At 38.7% G+C, this 21335-nt stretch overlaps 1 protein-coding gene across 1 annotated transcript; it reads right to left on the bottom strand.

The window, feature by feature from the left end:
• Window positions 1-1037: 1037 nt before the first annotated feature.
• Window positions 1038-20945, bottom strand: LOC308409785 (sacsin-like). The gene is made up of 8 exons (XM_080902762.1): window positions 20891-20945; window positions 20286-20331; window positions 18983-19070; window positions 14418-14529; window positions 14052-14198; window positions 12531-13962; window positions 12263-12351; window positions 1038-12151 (listed from the first exon to the last, which is right to left on the bottom strand). Exons 2-8 carry the CDS (start codon window positions 20312-20314, stop codon window positions 1182-1184), a joined length of 12867 nt encoding a protein of 4288 aa, XP_080758888.1. The 5' UTR covers window positions 20315-20331; window positions 20891-20945; the 3' UTR covers window positions 1038-1181.
• Between the last annotated feature and the right edge of the window lie 390 nt (window positions 20946-21335).

The following is a 21335-nucleotide window of genomic DNA, read 5'->3' as shown; positions in this document are numbered from 1 at the left end:
TTCCTAGCAGCGTTTTCCTTCATTTCTGCCTTTACGTGTGGACGGGATTATTTTTTAAAACGAAAACGGAAAATCTCCGTTTTCAAAAAAACCCGTGTACGTTTGGACGTAGCCTTAATTCTACATTGCCATAGATGGTGGTCGAAGTTTAGGGAGAGAGTCAAAGTCAGCAAACTTCAGAGATTTTTTCCTGTCAGATTTTACTGGTATTACCGGGTACAGTTTTTATGTCACACTGGCCACTGACACATTAAAATTAAATGATACAGTGAAAAAGTGAAATCACATTAAACAGACACAGTTAGTGTAAAGTAGGTAATCTTTATTCCTTTAAGAACTCCTGAATATACAGTAAATGAACAAGGAATGAAATGAAGTAATAATCTTAAACTTATTATATAATTATACTTAATTATAGTAATATTAGCTAACCCTTGACCCCTTTTTAGAAATATGACAGGCATTGCCATTTCTTTTCTTTCATAAGAAAACTTTTATTAAATGATAATAATAGGTTGGGACAGATTTCTGCCAATTTCATTTGCATTTGCACTTAACATAACAAAATTACATGCTGAGTGTCTTCTGTCACCAAAAGTTATGGATGTCAATAGTAATAACTGTTTAAAATGTAAGAAAAATAAGTAAGAAAATCTCTAAATACATTAGACAGAACTTCTACAGTAGTTGCAGCTTCAATCAGTAAGTAGTCTTCACATTTGCCTTTTCATAAATGTTATATTACAGTAAGTATATTGCTTCCCAGCAGGTATTTACCAAACAACAATGAAGCAGTCCAATGACCTACTCCAAAGAGTAGTCAAAAATCCCAACTAAGTTGCATACAAAAAATACTTGATATACGCATTTTCAAAATAAAACAAAACACATAATATATCAATATCACAAATGAGCAGCTTCAAAACGAAAGCAAAGCAAAACAAAGTCATACAGTCATTACATGTTTCCTAGGTGAATATTCATGAAAGTGCACAAAAACCTTTGTTGTTTATACTTCATACTAACATCATTCAGTGATCATTACTCAAAAAAAAAAAAAAATACAACTTAAATTCCTTTTTGGTTGTGATGCTAAATAATATTTCAGTTTTCCACTGTGGGAATCATCCTTTTAACATTTAGAAAAACAGTTACACTGACCAATACCTTGTCTTAAATCCTTAATTCACATATGCTTCTATTTTATTAAGGAGCTCTGATGCCTTGTTCAGTGCCAGCATTTCATTCTCTGATCTGAATCGTCCGTTCGGTATGTGAGGATATGGATGGCAGTTGGGATATTGAGTCTTTTTGGGATCCACTCCGAGTGTCTGCAGGTTTTTCACAATCTCAGGCAGATCTCTCAGTTGGAGGCTGTAGCGGGAAACTTGTGCAGCAGTGGCTGAAATTGAGCTGCTGTTGGGGCGTTGTCCATTTCTTTTATAGCATGCTGCTATGAGAGACTTTTCTACTGCTTGATGGACCTTAAACAGACACCACTCTGTGCTCCCTCCACCAGTGTCTTTGTGAGCTGCATTGAGATCGCAGCGAGCCTGTCTACACCAGCGCCTGGCCTCTTCTCTGTCTGGCCTTGGGACATTTTCATTATGGGTCCAGAAGTTGTAGGAATGGAAACCTCTATAACCTCTAGAGAACCTCTCTCGACTATTTCTGTGATACCTGGCCTCCTGATTCCACTGTTGATAGAAGCCTCTGAAATTTGTGTTTCTGCTTGAAAAGGTCGATCCTGCAGCTTTGGGTTTGCTAAGCTCATCAATTTGATTCTGTAAATATTTGAATGCCTCATTGGCGAGAGACTGGCAATCCGGATTTTTGTCAGGGTGCCACCTGAGGTACAGTCTCTTGATGGCTTTGTGCCTCTCCTCCTCAGGAAGCCTCCAGATCTCTGCCAAACATTTATCAATTTCCCTTTTAGCTTCCTCAACAGAGGCTGGTAAAGAATTTGTTGATGATTCAGAAGAATGTGGCACAGCTCCTGTCAGTGGTTCCAGCTCCATGCAAGTGTTTTCTTCTGGTTTTAGCGTCTTCTTCTGTGGTCCTGGCTCCATGCATTTCCTCCTTTCTGTTTTTACCTTCTTTTCTCGTTTAAACTGAAACAGATCAACACAGCTGACTTCAATGGGCTCATCTTCTCCTACTTCTATTTTGTATCTCCATGAATATCGTCCATTGTGACCAGGCAGTTCTTCAACAATAACTGCATAAATGTACTTGTCATAAATGCTGTAACCAACATATTCCCCCTCCTCAAAGTTGTTGAGGACATTCATGTCCAAGCAATCATGCCATTCTTCTGGAACCTCTGTCCCAGGGGCTGCTGGACTAAAAGAGGAACTTTCAGTTTCAGCACTGTCAAGGATCTGATTTTTAGCCAGAGTTTTCCGAACATCTTGCAGATCGTCACACATGAGGAGTTGTCCCAGCACTGGAAGGTGAACCGATGCAATTCTGTTCCCTAAAAGAGCATTAATCTCCTTTGTCAGTGTCATGATGACTTCATTTATTACCTTGAGAGCCATGTCATCATTGTGCTTTAAGTAAAAGGTACACCCTTGTTGCCCTCGTTCCACAGATACATCTGTTTCTTCATCTGTTTTGGGAAGGGGCTGTTTATCGAGCCAGAGTGTTGTTTTCAATGTTTTGCAGCAGATAATTTGTATACTGCCAAAAGTCTTCTCACACATTTTAGTGGCATCCTCTTGTGTTATTTTGCCTTGAGAATTCTCTCTAATAAGACAAATTAATCCATATTTAAAGGCTCCTGAGGAGAGATGTTTATCAAACCATCCACTAAATTTACAGCCAGTCCCAAGTTCACAAAGCTGCATCTCTGATTCCACAACTCTTTCCTCTGTGAACTCAGACAGCATCTTTGGCTGAAATTTCTGAGGCAGCAGTTGCAACAGCTGATGATGCTTGTATTTGTCGTTGCCCAAATGACATTCACTGAGTTTCTGAAGCAGCAGGAACTTGTTCTCCAGCGCTTCTTCCAACCTTTTGGTCTCAAACACTGTGTCGTTGTAGCAGAGTGTGGATGATGGGTATAATTTACCATCTACTGCAGGAAGATACAGAGTCTCAACATTTTCAAGAAGCGTCTGGTTTCCCTGAGCATTGATTAACTTAAACAACTGCTCAACAGCTCGTTTCACAGTTATCAGCTGGTTTGAATGTAGTTCCTGTTTATCACAGGAATCAGCGTAAACTGCTGCCAAAACATTACAATATTGCTCTGCAGTAGCTTCGTTCTTCACACCAATTTTCTGAAAGAACGGTGCATACATTGCATCTTCTGGAGTAATCTTGTACAGATATGGTCTGAAGTCCAGATCATAGAGCGACAGACACACGTCATCAGGCCTCATAAGTTTTGTGTCTTTTTCAACCAACACAACAGGAAGACCAGCCAGCTGGTTTCCTTCAAATCTTTTTGCTTGCAGGTAAGCGTACGAACTTCTGAACACTTTAGCTCGTGTTTTGATCAGCTGGTCAGTTTCACATGGTGACTGACAGATGTTTCTTATGTTACTGGTTACACAGTTTGGAGGTGGTTCTTCATGAGCTCCTGCATTTTTCATCATCTGCATAAGTTTCTGTGCTGTATAAAATGGTAAGTGAATAATTGGCATTGAGGTCCAAATCAAATCCTGATGCTCTGGATTTTTCTCAATCAACGAGCCTCTAATTTTAACAGTAGTTCCTTCAGCAGCAAATGGTTGGTGGTAGTTGGACAGTTCTTTTCTAATATTAACTGGAAAAATGAATTTGATGTCAGCAATGCTTTCCAGCAAACTTTTGTTGTTGTCTTTGACATCACATGCTTTATTCAAGGCTTCCCTGAAAAGTAATGATGATTTCAGTTTCAGGTCTTCAATTTTTCCTTTTCCTTTTGCTTCTGATTCCAGCTGGTACGCGAAATTTATTATTTCATCGTTTGACACAACATGCTTCATTCCAAGTTCTCTGACCAGCTCTTTTGCTTTTTCTGTTGTGTAGTCATCTCCTTCACACAGTTCAGACCAAAATGTCTCAGGAACAAATTTCTCTTGAGGCAGCATTGTTTTGTACAGCTCCACACTCTCATCAAAGTAGTATGATGCAGGCTCTAGTCTACCTTGGGAACTACGAATCAGTTTCTCTGTCTTCAGTGAGGAGATGATAGTTTTCTTGTCCTCTGAAGAGTAATGTAGTGAGAGCAACAGCTTGAGGCTGTGAAGAATCTGTGTCTCTGTGAGTTGGTGTACAGCAGGCAGTATAAACTTCATGAAATACTTCAAATCATCCAGGACCTGAATGTTGACTGTTTCTGACAGTGTGCGGTTCTCAGAGTTGAACTTGAGAAAAATGCTGCCGGTGTTGGGCAGGTTGAACAAATCTGGAAATTTCACTGAATAAACGCTGTTGAGAACATAAACCTGTTTAGTTCCATCAACCCTCACTCGTTCACCTTGTGTTGTTTCAAATATTGGTAAGGATTTAAGTTTCCTCACATACTCTTGATTGTCTTTGGACTTGGATAATCCTGATTGCAGGAACATCTGAAACTCTTTCATATTATCATTTGAAAGGTGGGAAAACTCTGAGCGATTAATGTTGTACACTTGATCCAACACTGAGCTTTGATCATCTACATCAAGAAGTTCATCTTGTAGACATGAATATATCCATCGGTCCATCTCAGAGAAGAAAACATGATCAAACCTCATAAAACCAAGTTTGAAGAGGATGCCTGATATGTCTTTGTGTTTCTGTGAGGCAAACACAACACTTGACATGTGTTTCATTGTTTGCAGGAAGAGCTTGTTGTTCAACCTTGGACACACAACAGGTAAAATGTAGCAGTCGCTGAAGAGTTTCCTCACATCACTTAGTGTCAGACTTGACTTGTCATCGCTAGATGTTGGTAGTCTAATTTCACTTGTTATGAACTTCCAAAGTGATTTCAGCCACTCCAACATTTTCTCATTGGGGACATGAAAACCACTGTGTGGATCAATGTCACAGTCATAAAGAAGATGCTGAATTAATGGTTTCAGATATTTCTCTGAGTGGTGCAAAGTCATATTTCTGACAAGTTTTAATCTTTGAAGAAGGTCAGTGTGCCAAATGTTGATTTGATAATCTGCAAATTGAGCCTGGCAGTCAAAGAAGAGATCTTCATACCTTGATATCCACGTGGGTGTTTGGGAGTTGAAGAGTCTTAAAACTTTATCTCTTGTGAGAAGAAGTGGAAGGCCATTGAGTAAATTCTGTGTGACCTTTTGTGAGGAGAAATCTTTTAAACAAAAACTCAGGAGCTCTGAACATCTTTTCTCATCTTTGATCAAAGTGGCACTTATGGGTAAAGGCAAATCCTCATCTGTTTGGGTTGGATCATTTAGAGGTTTTGCTCGTAGGAAAGTCTGCACAGTGGAGGGACTGACCTCTTTCACTTCAACCCCAGCAGATCTGAAACTTGTCCAAATCCTCTGCATGTTTGTGGAATAAGGAACCAGCTTCATTCCAAGATCTTCCAAAATGTTATTCAGCTTGAAATTTCCCAAGGTTGTCAAGTAAGGTGCCTCAGTTGAGTCTGTTTCGCTGACATTACACCAGTCAAAAGAGTGCTGTTTAATTTCTCTATATGTAGTTATACGTGTTGAGCTCTTCATCACAGGGATTACATCAAGGCCTTTTTCTTTCAGTGATCTGTATACTTCATGTATCATTTCATGCCAGTCTGGGCAAACATCCTTGGACACAGTTGGCCAAAAACACAAATATTCTGTATTGAAACATGAGTTAGTATTTTCTATTAAAGTAAGTTTTCTTACTTTCGAGAAAACTTTCTTGACTGTGATCATTCGCCTGATGTAATGCAGGAGGTCTGCATAAAGCGGAGCAATGACGTTCTGTTTCAAAATCTCATTCCAGTTGGATTTCTTACTCTTCCCATCTTCTTTCCAAAGGCTTCTCCTGGCAGAATCAACCTCAAAGTTTCCATTGACATGTACTGGCAGTCCAGTTTTCCCTGGCAAAGGAAGTGAACAAAAGGCTTCTCCTTTAAAATCCATGACGCTGGATCCTTTTGTGTTCACACGTGCAGCTAATGATGCTTGGGGAAGTTTGTCTGACAGTTTTAAATCGTAGCTGTCTTTGAAGGAGCCAAATTGTTCTGCAACAATCCACTTACTTTGTCTTTTATCTGAGGTGGAAATCACAGTTTCATAGAAAGTCTTTTGTGTTGCTAATTTGTCTGATTGCAGTGCATTTTGTAGATGTTTCACAAAAGCATCTTTCTCGTCCCGACTTTTCTGTGGCAGATTTTTTTCAACCTCAAAGATGGTTTTAAGTCCTCCTGAATAGTCACTGATTTCATGGACTTTGATTTTGCAGATGTTTTTCAGAAAGAGAATTAGTCCTTCAGGATCTTCAGACAGGGCAGAGCACAGTTCTTTCATGTCACGGTCAGTGACTCCTTGCTGTGATATTTTGGAGGCATTTGCATTTGTACCCATTCTCAGAGGTAATCTGAACATGGTGCCGTCTTTAAGAGAAAATTTGTCTGGAAGAAAGGATTTGTAGACATCTACGTACATTTCTTTGAAAGTGTCAGCGAGTTTATAGCCAATGCCATATCGCTGGTTATTTGAATGATTTTCAATGTATTTTTGATTGGGGTCAGAAATGCAAAGTACTTCATCTCCTGTAAGGATCGAAGGGCAGTCAGTCAGATGGTAAACAGAGTTGAATCCAACTCCGTACTTGCCTATCTTCCCTGGGGTGCTGTGCTTTCCTCCCTCTCCCAGCTGTTGAATTCCCTTAATGTCAGCATCAGAAAACACTTTGTTGTTGAACACACAAAGTGCTGGACCCTGGAGATTTTTCCATTTCTTCCCAAATGTTTTTTCTTTTCCATGTTGTCTTTTGTCCCAGATGAAGTGAATTTCTGTTGCTTCTGCATCATCAGCATTTTGAATGAGCTCTTTAAGGATATCCTTCTTTGATGGATAGGCTGAAATTATGTTTTTAATACGAACAGTCAGCTGTTCCTGCTGTTCAAAGTCAAAAGCAAATGGTGACATGTCATCAACTATGTGGTTTTCCAGAGAATGATGCCTTGTTGTTTTGATTCCAAGGTGGCGAGCCATAGCTCGTGGGATATTCTCGTGACATAATGTGACACCTGAAGTGAGTGGCATCCATGGGCTGTCATTGTAAAATAGCTCACTAGCAAACTGCAAAACTCCATGCTTATTGGGTATCAAACAGTCATCTGTGATTTTGACTTTGGCCTCAAATATCCCTTTGATTAAAATTGTGAGGCAAACTAAGAGATCACTCTCTGTTAGGGGCTGGTTTCCATGTTGAACTTTTAATTCCTGCAACACAGTTAGAAACTGAGTGGTCGTGAATTGTTTTTTAACACCTATACATTTCCAGAGGTTCCTGAAGCTTGTGAAGGCAGCTGGAAGTACATGGAGATAGGGCTTTGCTTCAAATTGCCCGTTCTCAGCTACACGATCAACATTCACAAATGTATCACCAATGAGGATGAATGGAAATGAATTTGCTTGTTGTGAAATGTAAGAGGCATTTCCAGAGTCACAGATCCACTGATCCAGACACGTATAGCACTCAAATGCTATTTTGTAAAGCATGGATCTGTCAATGGAGTGTGCTTGTTTGCTTCCTTCATGCAGCTGCTGGAGCACCACCTCTGGCTTCGGAGTGCTGTTCACGCCCAAGATCTTTAGGACTGGATCACTGTGGTGTATTTTCAAATTACTATTATTCAGCACTGGTTGTGTCATGTTAACAAGAAGGGAGCATTTGTCACTAAAAACATCAGTGGGCTTTTTAAGTGTTACATTTCCTTCCATTTTTGCATCACCAGGTGAATATGCTGGAAGAAATGCAGTTGTCCTCAGTGTTTTCCAGTGGTGAGAGCCTTCATCATAAATGTGATTCTTCATCAGTTCAAAAAGGCACTTCAAGTGGACAAATGCTTTCTTTTTGTCAATGCTCCAGGTTTTATTAATTGTGCCTGCTTTCTCTGTGATGTCTTCCAATGGGAGATGGTCATTTGCCATACCAAGTTCCAACAAACGCTGAATCCTTTTTGGAGATCTGAAGTCATTTTCGGATCCATCAAGCAAGCGTCCCTCTTTTGGTTCAAAAAGACAGGCCACTTTCCCTGTAGGATTCACAAGTTTCCTGACATGTTGGAGCTGTCCACCCTTTGTGGGTATGCATGGATAGCAGAGCAGCAGATTGTCAATTTCTTTGATATGAAGGTCAATAGCATGCAGCACAAGGGTATCTCTACTCTTCGAGTCCATTGTAGTTAGGTTACTGAACACTGCTTCTCTGTAGAACTTCTCCCAGTTCCAGGTCCTGTTTTGTAAAACCTTTTCTAGGCCAGCCTGTTTGAAGCTATTTCTCAGCCAAAGTGGAAGAGGAACAACATGATTGGGTCCTTTTGCATATTTCTGACAAACTTGCACTGCAAGGTCACCAATCTTTTCATCATTTTCAATGCTCTCATGAAGAAATATGGCATTGTTCATTGAGAACCATTGTTCTCCATCACTAAAGAGCTCTGGACCAACAGAGTCGTCAATAATGGTTGAGTAAAGTGCATCCACTAAAGGCTTGAAAGTTTCACTCACTTTCTCTCTATCAGGCCAAAATGTGTGATAACAGTAACTCACCAGCTGTTTATTTTCTGACATTTTCTTTAGTGCCTTGAGTACAGTAACATATGCTGTCACTACTGGATCCTGAAGGAGAGCTTTGTTCCAGTCATTTTTCACTCCAGTTTCCCACAGACCTTTTCGGTTGCTTGTCACAGCAAATGTGCCATTTACATTGACAGGAAGACCCGTGTGAATGGGAAGAGGAAGGAAGCAAAAGGCCTGTCCAACAAGTTCTGTTTGTAATGTGGTGAATTTTCCAGTTTCTGGATCGTTTTGCAAAGGCACAGCAATCCCTCCAATGGGCAAAGAGAAACTGGCCTGCTTGTTTTTGTGAATGGCCATTTTAAAGGACTCATCTGTCCCAAAGCAGTTGTACAGGAGCCAGAGCTGAACTTCATTTTCATTAGACTGCTGACTGGATATTTGGATAATTCTGACTGTGCAAGATTCAATTAGTCCTTTGCATTTACCATCAACTTTCATCAGTGATTTCTCAGCATGACGTTGCTTGGACACACTGGTGTCATCAGGAATCTCCATTGCACTCACAGTGGTTTTGGACACAGAGAAGATGGTCTCTATTTCGTTTTCTGTTGGTGGAGTTGATCCATTGTGTGGGATATTTTGGAGGGATAATGTAATGATGTTCTTTAAAAAGAGCAGATGGGTTTGTGAATTCTTAGAAAAGAGATGTTGAAAATCAAGGATATGGGGTTTTTGATACACATTTGTGCTTATTTCTGATTTGACAACTTCTTCTTCACTTCGGAAAGGTAATTTGATCAGAGTGCCTGGATAGGGTTCAGGAGGACTTTTTCGAGTGAAATTACAGTCAAAAATGTTTTCATATGATCCAAACTGACCAGGAAAACAATGAAAGAGTCGCTGTTGAGAGAGATCCAGCTTGAGTCCAGGATTTGATTTATGTTTGATATGCTTTGTGAGATGAGTAACATTTGGATCAAGTATGAGAAGAGTGTTGCCACTAAGGATGGAGGGGACATCTGTCACATGATACACAGTGTTGAATCCAAGTCCAAACTTTCCAATTTTTTCCACTTTGTTTTCCTTTGAGGCTGAGCCAACTCTGACAATATTTTGCCAATCCTCGGCTGTGAACTGCTCATTATTAAAAGCCCAAAGACAAGGTCCCTGACAAAGAGCCATGTCAGGGTCAATCAGGCTTTCGGGGGCATCTCTGTGTACTCTGAAATCCACCAAGAACTTGCAAACATCTGCCCCAGCGTCCTCTGCATTCTGGATGAGCTCTTTGAAGATGTCACTGTCTTCATCGTACTCTTTAAGAATGTTTTTTATCCTCATTGTTATTGGTTCAGATTGTCCACACTGCTCTATTCCTATCTCCTCTGGATCAAGGATGTGGGTACTGAGAAAACGAATTTCCAGCCATTCAGCCGCTGCTTTTGGGATTTCCTCATGTATGACATAAATTTCCTCTTCTCTGCAGTTTAGTTCTTTCAGTCCATTTTTGCTTACATCACAGAAAAGAGCTGTTGATCGTGGTTTAAGGGTAAATTTTCCTCCCTCAGCAATGACTGGCACTGGGATGTCATCCTGAACTGTTTTCTTCTCTTTCCAGAGCCAGTTGAGAATTTCTATTGACACTTTGACCTCTGAGGAACTTGCAAATGGCGGTTGTCTTGCTTCAATTGTTTGCTGGATGGAGTACAGAATGCCCAAAATGTCTTCATTGGAAAGTACTTTTCTCAGGCCAAACCTCTGGAACAATGTTCTGTATGGCAAAAATTCACTTGGCACCTTCCCAATGTAAGAACTCAGATCTAGATTATTTGGGTATTCAAGAACCAGATCCTGGGGTGCAACAAACTCGTTCTGGGCCCATAGCCAACATGTCTCATTGCCCATCATTGTAACAAATACAGAGACATTGTCTTGCATGTGTTTGTAAATGCTGTGCAGCTGTCTTTTGAAGTCTACATCTGTGTCAGGATTAGCCATTTCCAGTGCTTTTGATTTCAAGACTGAAAGATTTTCAATCACTTTTTCAGGTGGTGGTAGGTCTTTGAGACCAAGTCTGTTGCTAACTCTGTCACTGAGCTTCCCTGTTAGTGGCATTACATGTCCAACAATGTCCTTATAAACAGAATGTCTTATTTCATTTGGGCAAAACAAACAATACTTCTGAGATTTATCACTGAATTGTTTCTCACTTCCAGGTTGTTCACATGGGATCCATTTAAGCATTTTGAGGCAATGAAGCTGTCTGTGAGAAAACTTTGTCAGTAGATCATTACTTTCCAACATTTCCAACAGGACCTGAGCTCTTCTCAGAGCCTCAGTTTGTGAGTTCACACACAGTTTGTCAGTCAGCGTGGCAGCATGTAGCAAATGTTCAGGTGAGACATCCATCTCTTTATTCAGTAATCCGATTTCTGTTAAGCTTTCCAGCATCTGCAGTGAATGAGTGTATGAAGGCGGTGGAAAGAAGTCTGACTCAAAGATGACTTTAAAAGTCTGAATTCTTGGATCAAAAAAGTCAGATGCCTTTTTCAGCTGTCCATTCACCTCAATGAAGCTCAAGTCCTTACAGCTGCATTTCAGGGATTCGTTTTGTGAGAAAAGCACCTTACCATGCTGTAAAATCCAAGTCATTGTTTTGTTAGTGTTGTCACTGCTGCAAGCGCCTTTCCTTATGCTGTCAACAAGAACATTGGCTGCTTCGGCGGTGTCCAAGAGATGAACTTTGAGCAGCTGTAACAGTCTGCGGTCAGTCTCAGTAGAACACTGGATTATGGAATCAGGCATAGGGAGCTCTGTTGGTACTGTTAGGCCTGAGATCAGAAGCACAGCTTGTTTTGATTGAGCTGCAACACTGAATCCTTTCATGGTTTGAAACAAAGGCAACCTCAAGAGAAAATCTTTCTCTGTATTTGAGAGAGAATCCAGATAAGAGAGATAATCTTTCAGTTCTTCTCGTGCTGTGTAAGAGGCAGATTTGAGTTCTGTGACAAGATGCTGGAAATCTAAATTCATCAGGACCTTCAAAACACTCCTTGGAGATGGGCACAGCACATACGAGTCAAGGTCTACATGCTTGAGCCACTCATTTCCTCTCACCACTGTGCCACCAACTTTGTTCACCAGCTGAGCTATTCGGTCTGGCAAACTCAGCTGTTTACTTTTCTGAAAGATCAGAGTTGTGTTCTGCTGTAGTTTTGCTACTGATACAGTCTGACTGCCAGACAGAGGACTAACTGGTATTAGAGGTATGTCAGTGAAAGGACTTAACTCATCAAAATGATTGTTGAGAAACCTCCAGAATTCTTGAAACCAGTCCAAAGGTGGATGCTGACTGTTGTTGTTGTCCCATGCAACAAGGTTCTTCCCTGTCTGTTTCCAGTCTGGTGGCAAATATCGTCTTGCATATTCAGCCAAATGGGATGCATCAATGTTGGTGATCTTGAAGAAATCTGAAGAGCAGATTAAAAAGATTTTTTTTTAAAGTTAAGAATAAATGTGTGTGCTAAAATGTGTAGCTGTGTACAAATGACTCTGTATTGTTTAAAATTACTTTCACTTACTTCTTCTGGCCAGTTCTTTCAGATGTGCACTGCAGGCTGGAGTCAGATCATGTGGGATGAAGAAGGGTTTACAGAATGGCAGCAAGACTCTATAAAAAAGTGCAATGGATTCTGTCAAACTGTTAGGAGTTCATTCAGTATAGAAATATTCCTGAACCTTCCAAATATTCAGTTACAATCAATATGTGAATAACACATAAAAATGGCAACTTTAGTCATAATGAATATAACATTATTTTAAATATTGATAGATGTATGGAAACCCTACCTTGGACATTCATGGCTGTCAATCAAAGCAGTGTCTTCCTCTTCGTATGTGAAATATCTGAAAGAGCCATCACTGAGTGGAAGGAGGTGAAGACCCTCAAGTTCTTTATATTGTTCATCCCCTAAAATGTACTCCAAAAGACTGAGTTTGTCATCTTTAGTGATGTTATCCACACTGGTCCTGTGGAGAATGGCCCTGAGGAATGCTGGAGTCACATGTTTTAGGGTAGTAGGGTTTGGGTAGGCCTCATTTATAGCCCTTGCAACACTAGCTGGTAAAGTGACAAGATTTTCTCCACATGACACTAAAGCCCTTTTAATGGCAGACAATATGTTGGTGCTTGTTGGGCCATTGCAGGGGAAAACAGCTTCTGATGGAGAGATAAACTGTCTTTCATCTTTAGCAAGAGAGAGGATGGCCACGTTCTGTCTGAATAAGTGATGAAAAACATCCAGAGTGAGAGCATGCCATTTTTCTTTGTGTTGTATCTGAGTGAGATCTGGCCACAGATTGTACACAGAGGAAACAGGGAGGATAGATTTTTGGGCAAGTTTAATGGCATCTTGAATGATCTTGATGTATGCTTGTGGAAACACCTTCTTCATCAGCATTTCATTCCACAAAGCATGTTCATCATGTCTCTGGTCTTCCTCTTGCCATTTGATGTGTCTTCTATTGTCTGTGAGGCCAAAGCATGCATTGACATAAACTGGGAGTCCTGTCTTATTGGATTCATTGTTTGGAAGGGGGAGAAAGCAGCTCAGTCTGCTCTGGCTACAGTCTCTCTTCTCACCACAGGGGAATGCCAGGTCAACTTGAGGTAAAAAGCTCAACTTCTTTGTAAGCAAATCAAGATCTTCTGCAACGCCCTCTTTCATGGTACATGTTGTCAGAAGCCACTTTGTCTCTTTTTGGTCTTTTGAACTCACAGTTATAACTTTGAACCTTGTTAGACCCTCAGTGACTGACTCCTCTTCTGGCTCTAAAACATCATCTGTGGGGACTGAGGATTTCACTTCAAGTCTGGTGTTAACAGCTCCATCTTCACTAATATGTAACAAGGACACAGAGGTGACATTTTTCAAGAAGAGGAGGCTCAAATCTGCATCTGCAATGAAGCTATCAAAAAGCTCAACCACTTTATCTGAGTCATACAGATTATCAGAAATCTCTGATGCTTCATTGCGTAAAGGAAATCTAAAAATTGTCCCATTGAAGTGCTGATCCTCCATGACAACTTTTGACCATCCATGTTCACATACAAGTGAGACTATATCTCTAAATGGTTGAAACTGATCACGCATATTCAGCAGAACTTCTTGGTCTTCAGCATCATCCAAAGACCACCAAAACCCTCCATTTCTCTCTCCAAATACTTTTTCTTGGGGATCCATCATGCCAAGGTGGCCTGAACTGAATATACTTGGAACATCTATGAACAAAGTAAAGATATGCTACTGTCAATTGTTTATTTAAAAAAACATTACTCTTATCAAGTGTGATAACTATACATAGTTTCACCTGTTATGTGGTAAACAGAGTTGAAGCCGATTCCAAACCTCCCGACTTTGTTCGGGTCGTCACGCTTGACACTCCTTCCAGCCATCTGAATTCCTCCCCAGTCGTCCTCAGTGAATGCGGCATTGTTGTAGGCATAGAGAGCAGGACCTTCGTAAAAATAAAACATTCTCATGGATTGGTGATAATACATAAAAAAAGAAAAAGAAAGACTGAAAAAAAGAGTTATCCCCCCCCCCCCCCAACAATCTATTTTCCTTATTGTCTATTTTTGTTCTTTTTAACATTTTTTCATGTAAAAGTAAAAGAAACGTTAGAAACATATGTTTTAGAGAAAAGGTTTTTTATTTATTGTTAATCAATCAATACCTTGAAATTTTCCCAGTTCTTCAGTCCAAAGGCTTTCAGTCCCATAGCTTCGCTCATCATGGATGAAAACCACTTTTGTGGCTTGAGCATCATCTGCATTTTGAATCAGTTCCTGATTGACCAACAAAACCAACTATTAACATTAGACAGCCAATGGAAGCTAGTAGGGCTGCAAAAATTCATCAAGTAATTTAATTCTAAAAAACATTCGACACAAATTCTTCTATGCTGTGTTTAACGCAAGGCTCTGTAGCGCGCTCATTTGCCAAAACAACGTAAATGCTAGCTTTTCAAAAACACTGATAACACAATAGCAGCAGTGATGTTGATGTTGGCACAGTTTAATGTGGAGCCAGAGTCTGTTTACACAGAGCAAAGAGTCAGAGTCATTACCAAGAACGGTGAGGTCAGGATGAGCGTCCAAAACAGCAGGGCTGTTCATGTAATTACCATTAAAACCTTTACTGGAAAAAAGCTCCTGGGAGTTTAGTCTGACACCAGACTGGTAAAATCATGATTTAATTTCATAAAAGCGATACCTTCAGCAAACAGGGGTGAGGCTAAAGGGGGAGATGGGGTGTACCTGACCTGAGGGTTTTTAAACTTACCTTTTAATAATGTCAGAAAATCTTCCAACAAGACAGAGAAAAGGTACATTTTTATTCCTTAGTTTACTTTGTGATTGAGATTTGAGATTTTTATATATCTTTTGCATTTAAGAAACTGTTTTCTTTAAAAGCTAAAATTTCAATATAGATTTTATTTTATTTATTTATTTTTTACAGATCTTGTATGCAGTTAAACTTTAAAACATTGCAGTATGTAAAATTGAAACCAATGCACTGCTGGTTCTTTCTCTTTTGATTATTTATTATTGCTCATTAATAAGACAAAAGTATTTCTTATCAATTACTCGAATAATCAATTGAATAATCGATAGATTACTTGATCCCTAAAATAATTGATAGCCGCACCCCTACAAGCAATTTTTCCTTACTTTAGCAGGAGAGGTGATGTGAACAATGGTTTTGTTCCAAGAAGCGTCCCATCTCTCCTGTGAACCAGCATACTAAACCCTGAACGTGACTCGTTTAAATGGGATCTAGCCCTGCTTTAATTAGCCATTTAGGTTTCCTACTGTAACATCATATATTTTGAATTATTTAAAAAACAAGAATTGGATGCACAAGGTTGAATTTATTTTAGATTTTCTCTAATCCACAGAAGGCCAAAATATAACATATAATATATATATTATATACATACAGTAACTTAAATCTTTTAAGTGCTACTGAAGATTCTACAGTGTCTTTTACAATGCCAAGGCCTATTAAATTCTTATCATCATTATTAAATCATGACTGGCTATAACTGAAAGTTTACAGGATTTACATTTATTTCTTACAGACCTTGGTCTGTGAGAAGACCCAAAGACCCATTTCTGCCTTGCCCTGGACTTAGACGGTGCTAACAAAGAAAAAAAGCACCTGCTCCAAAATTGGCACCTTCTGCTCAACTAAAATTTGCAGCTTCCCACAAGGACAAGCCAAATACATTCAGGAGAAAAGTTTTATAGTCAGACGAAAACAAAGATTCTGGTATTTGGCCACAATGAAAAGCAGTGAAGCTGAGTCTTTCAAACCTAAGAACAGTGTGCCAGTTTGTCAAGTAGGGCTGAACGATATATCGCATTTGCGATAATATCGCGACATGATCAAGTGCAATTTTCTAACCGCAAAGGCTGCGATTATACTGCGATTATATTATACAATTCATGGGCTGCATCCTCCTGAGGCCGCATTTGTAGACCGATTACGTCACAGCGACGCGCCGAAGGCTGTCCAAATTACTACCATATCCCAGAATTCATAGCGCGGCCCAGCCAAACTCCAGTTTCCAGCAATGGCGGCCGCTACTAAGTTTTAAAATTACTCATACTAATCTTTCTGGGTCACAAAATAAACTTTTAACATATTTTCAGGCGAGAAAGTAGTTGTGTAAACATCAAATATCTGCTCGGTTTATCAAGATATCCCATATTTGCAAAAGTGCTTCGACGTTTTCAGAGGCGTCTGCTACCCACCAGCTCGACAGCTAGCCGGGAGCTCGAGGGTTACTGATGCGGCCGAGAACGGCACAACTCCCGGCACATCATTTTCAGATCACCGCGGAGTTTCGCTGCTCGGGTTAAACGTAATATATAAGTCACTTAGACAACCTAAAAATGTTATTGTTGGGCTTTTTTCAGTGTTTTGTTTGTTCGTGAGTAAATCGGTTTGGCTGAGATTAAAGTTATTAGATTAGATAAAATAAAACTTTATTAATCCCCCGGGTGGGTTCCTCCTTGGTTTTCACACAGCTGACTAAACGTCAAACAGAAAACTTATTAAACAGAAGTATGAGACAGTCGAGAATTTACACCAGTGTCTGGTTATATTTTAGACAGCAAGAAGCAGACGGCCGAGTTTATTAAACTCCACCGAGACAGCGGTGACGCTAATCAGAACTAGACCGTCCAATTTCACGCCTTTAAACTTTAAAGGCGTGTTTGTGTGTGTGTTTATACAATTGCTATTATGTTTGCACTTTATGTGTAATGTTACTGACTGCAGAGATCAGTAAGATGTGTGTATTTTTTATTTATTAGTTTTATTTATTTAATATTATTTTTTAATTGAATGACTGTCTAGTAGTTCACAGATGTCGAAAAACTGAGTGTGGTAAAGCCACTGATTTTTTTTTAATGTATATTTCTGCAATCTGCACATTGTACTGACTTTCATTTTAATGTTTACACCAGGGTTCCTTGTCAGCACTTTATGCTCAGATGTTTGTAAGCTAAAAATAAACTATTGTGTATGTTCAAATATACTGTTGTGATTGAAGAAGTTAAATAAAAATGTCAGTCATCAATTCATGCATCACCTCATGTCATCATAACAGAGGTCTGTCTTCCAGGAAAGAACAGTTTAAAATTAATGTAATATAGTATTGGCCATACTATATGATGTATTGCTTGTCTTTGTTTAATAATACAGAAGACAAATACCTTAAAAAAATAATCGCATATCGCATCGCAATCGCAATATTGGGGCAAAAAAATCGCAATTAGATTATTTTCCATAATCGTTCAGCCCTATTGTCAAGCATGATGTCAATAGCTTCATGCTTTGGGGCTGTTTTGCTATGGTACTGGTACATTACACGAAGGGGATGGAATATTGAAAATTGACTTCTTCAACTTTACATCCAATCAACAGTCAGACAGTTAAAATTTAAACACCATTGAGTGTTCTAACATGACAATGATCCTAAACGCACATCAAAACCGGTTTTGAGATGGATAAAGAAGGCTAACTTAATATATATCTTTGACCCTTGGTGGATTAGGGGAAATCCAAAATAAATCCAAACTTGTGCATACAATTCTTAGTTTTCAAAGAAAAATTTATCCTGACATTCATGCCCCTGTGTATGTAAACTTCTGAACACAACTGTATACTATTAGTGTTGAATTGTACTGTATTATATTTTCACATTTTCTTCCAACATTAAAGCACACAAAAAAGGCAACTGAGTATGTAGAAGAACCCTAATGCACATGGTGCTTATGTGGTGCAAGTGGTGCAAAACCTCAGAAAAAACAGAATTATAGTAATGCTTGCAGTCAGTTTGCAGTTTACATCCATGTTTCCAATAATCCACTAATTTGATCCCTATCCAAGTCAAGCATCTAGGATAGAGAATGTTGTTTGCGGTACAGATCTTGAAGCTCAAAAAACATGTTACATGTGCTCACGTTTGACCTGTAAAGCTGATTCCACACACAAGTTTATAGCTATGATAGCCAAAAGAGTTTTAAATATATTTGTTACTAAAAAGAAACTGTATCCAAGCAGCAAAAAGGTTCAAATAGTCGGACAATACTCACAAGGTACACATCCAGGATTAGTGTTGCAGTATTGAACAATAGCCAGAAAAGTGTTTTTTTTTTTAATATTATGTTACTGTAAACCAGAAATTTGACCCTTTGGATATAAAATATCATCATTTCCTAAAACGTATCCATTTGTGTGAAATTTGGTCAAAATTAGTTTATGAGTTCTTCACACTATGAAAGTTGGACAGAACCACAGTGACATTAGTCATTGACGTCTGTTATGAGGCCACAATCTTAGTGTTTTTTTGCTGTCATTATCTTGTTATTTTTTGGAAACCGGGTGCACAATGGTGTATCTTACTGTGAAAATAGTGTTTTTTAATAACAAGGAGTTAGCCCGTTAGCACAGACTAGATAACCCTCCTTTGTGACAGTTTAAATGATCACATAATGATTTATTTAAAAGTTATTTACAAAATGGACTTCATGTTTTTTTATCAGCAAGGTACAAAATGTCAAAATGAGTAACTGAGACAATTCAATCATTAGGAAAGCATTTACTGATCAGAGCCAAGGGACAGTTTTGAAACCGGATTTCTAAAGGACTGAAAATCCTTTTGCAACCCTATGAAGTACTTTAAGAAGTAACTGATGAAATGGACTTTTGGCAAAACATTACACCAACCTTCAAAATTTGTCCGCCATCTGGATATCGACGTAGAATATCTTTCAAGTAGTCAATGAAGGGCGGTGCTGTGGCCCCGAAAGAAGTCCTATAAAAAAGCAACAGTATCAGCAGAGAAATTAAAAAGCACCGAGTTTGAATTTAATTTAAAACAAAGTGAGTCCTCCTGATACACTGATTATAGGAAAGAGCTAATATTAAACAAGCTTGTGTATTTTACTTGTATTCTTAGCCATAAAGTTCTCAACTTTAAATCAGATAACAGCTTGTGATGAAATCAGAAGATACTTTATGAGACAATAAATTGAAAAGGGGCAGGTACTTGATGTAATTTGGATGATAAAACGTTGAATACGAACTTTGCATTTAGTATGTAATTGTAGGGAACTGGTTACAAATGGAGATGAATGAAGATGTGCACTCAAAGATTATTAAAAACATTTCATATAGTGATTCAAATAATTACACACTGAGCAGTAATTCAATTCAATAAATAATTTGACCTACAAGTAAAATGAGAAAATAACATTGGCGCCAAAAATCATATTAATATGTATCAGCACTTCCTACAGTACTATAGAGCCACACATTTTTTGCGTACAGTACTTCCTACAGAAATACTGTTCTGTAGGAAGTGCATAGCAGTATTTCCTATTGTTTTATATACAGTAGGAAGAACTGTATAGGCAAGGCAAGGCAAATTTATTTGTATAGCACAATTCAACAACAAGGTGATTCAAAGTGCTTTACAGAGACATTAGAAACAAAAACAAATAAAAAGCATGATTTAAAATTGATTAAAACAAGCAAACAAACAAACTAACTAAACACACACATTTCACACCTGTTCGCGCGATCTGAACCCTTATCGTAAGGGGAGCTACCAGTCCTTCTGTGGACGAGCTACTTTCTATTTTAAATTCCCTGAATTTAAAATACTCTCTAGACCCAGTCTAGACCCAGCTGGGGAGCTACCCAGAGCTCTAAACCCACTTAACAAACAAACAAACAAACAAACAAACAAACAAACAAACAAACAAACAAACAAACAAACAAACAAACAAACAAACAAACAAAACAGTATATAAAATCAAAACAGATAAAATCAGAAATAGATAAGATCAGTAGTTAGTGTAAGTTTTGAAATTTAAGCTTAAAAGTGTGGATTTGGTGCTTTATTCAAATGCAGCTGAGAATAGGTGAGTCTTCAACCTGGATTTAAATAAACTATTTGTATACATTTACTATTTGTATACATTTTTTAATGTATACATAACATTAAAGTAAAATCAAAGTAACTCACCGAGCTTTCTTTTTTGCTTTCAGACTCATTGTTCCAGGGTTGGTTCCTGTAAGAAATTCAGGGTATTGTGAGCAGAACAAAGTCATATAACATATCCTCTTGAGAACCAGCCTATTCGTTTATGTCCTCTGTAATAGACATTTGTTTTTTGGTCTATATCTTTTGACTTATTTGAGATATCCCACTAAGTCCTGATGTACTAAATAGAGGACATTCTGGGCTTTTTATTGATATCTCATGTGTTTGGGTGGCCTCTAAGAGGAAGGAAATATACACGATCGCTGAATAGCAGCCAACTTCCTGTTAATCAGCTGGAATTTAAAAAATCAAATATCAGCTACCTACACGCTGCACTGTTTTTAGATACAATGCAATACTATGCAAACTAAACTATGAATACTCTAAGTTGTTTTATTATGTATGTTGCATTCTTGTACAGCACTTTGGTCAACGCTTCTGTTGTAATTAAATGTGCTATAAATAATTAAACTATTAAACTATTAAAGAGCCACACTTTGTACATATCTGTACATCCTTTAAGGAGTACATTATACTAAGTAGGTAACTGCAATACCAATGATATTAAAAGATTAAAATCATAGTACCTCGCTTATGAAAGTGAGTGGTCCCATCTGGTCCAGTTAAAGTAATGATCCTACATCAGTCTGATTTATATAAAGGCTGCTGATGGCCAATCACAGCGTGGCACGTGGACTTCTGCTCAGGTTTTGTCTCATTTTCGCCCTTATTCTGTTAGAAACGAAACCGAAATAAACAAAAACAGCCACATTCTTCAAATGTTCTGAGTGAAACGAAACTTTCAGAGCATCTCGTGAAACTCATTCAGAGCTTCCCAGTGAGGACAGTTGTCCCGCCGCTCGCTAGATGATGCTGCAGCCCGTTTTTATCAGAAAACGGGCTGCAGCATCATCTCAAAGGAAAACGATAAAATGTAGACGACAGTGTTCCGCCGTTATTTAACTCTGGTTAATATGGTGTTTTTACCGCGTTCGCACGAAAAGTACTTACATTCAAGCACATTGCTTAGGA

This window comes from Rhamphochromis sp. 'chilingali', assembly GCF_963969265.1.
Source record: "Rhamphochromis sp. 'chilingali' genome assembly, chromosome: 14".
NCBI classification, from domain to species: domain Eukaryota; kingdom Metazoa; phylum Chordata; class Actinopteri; order Cichliformes; family Cichlidae; genus Rhamphochromis; species Rhamphochromis sp. 'chilingali'.
This window is presented reverse-complemented; position numbering and strand designations above follow the sequence as displayed.

Bases quoted from the DNA above. Each gene is read 5' to 3' on its own strand.
- LOC308409785 (XM_080902762.1), bottom strand. From the start codon at position 20,314: ATGAGTCTGAAAGCAAAAAAGAAAGCTCG. The intron at 12,352-12,530 runs GTAGGGTTTCCA...ACTTTTTTATAG, and splicing joins GACAGCCATGAATGTCCAAG to AGTCTTGCTGCCATTCTGTA. The intron at 12,152-12,262 runs GTAAGTGAAAGT...TCTGCTCTTCAG, and splicing joins GAAAGAACTGGCCAGAAGAA to ATTTCTTCAAGATCACCAAC.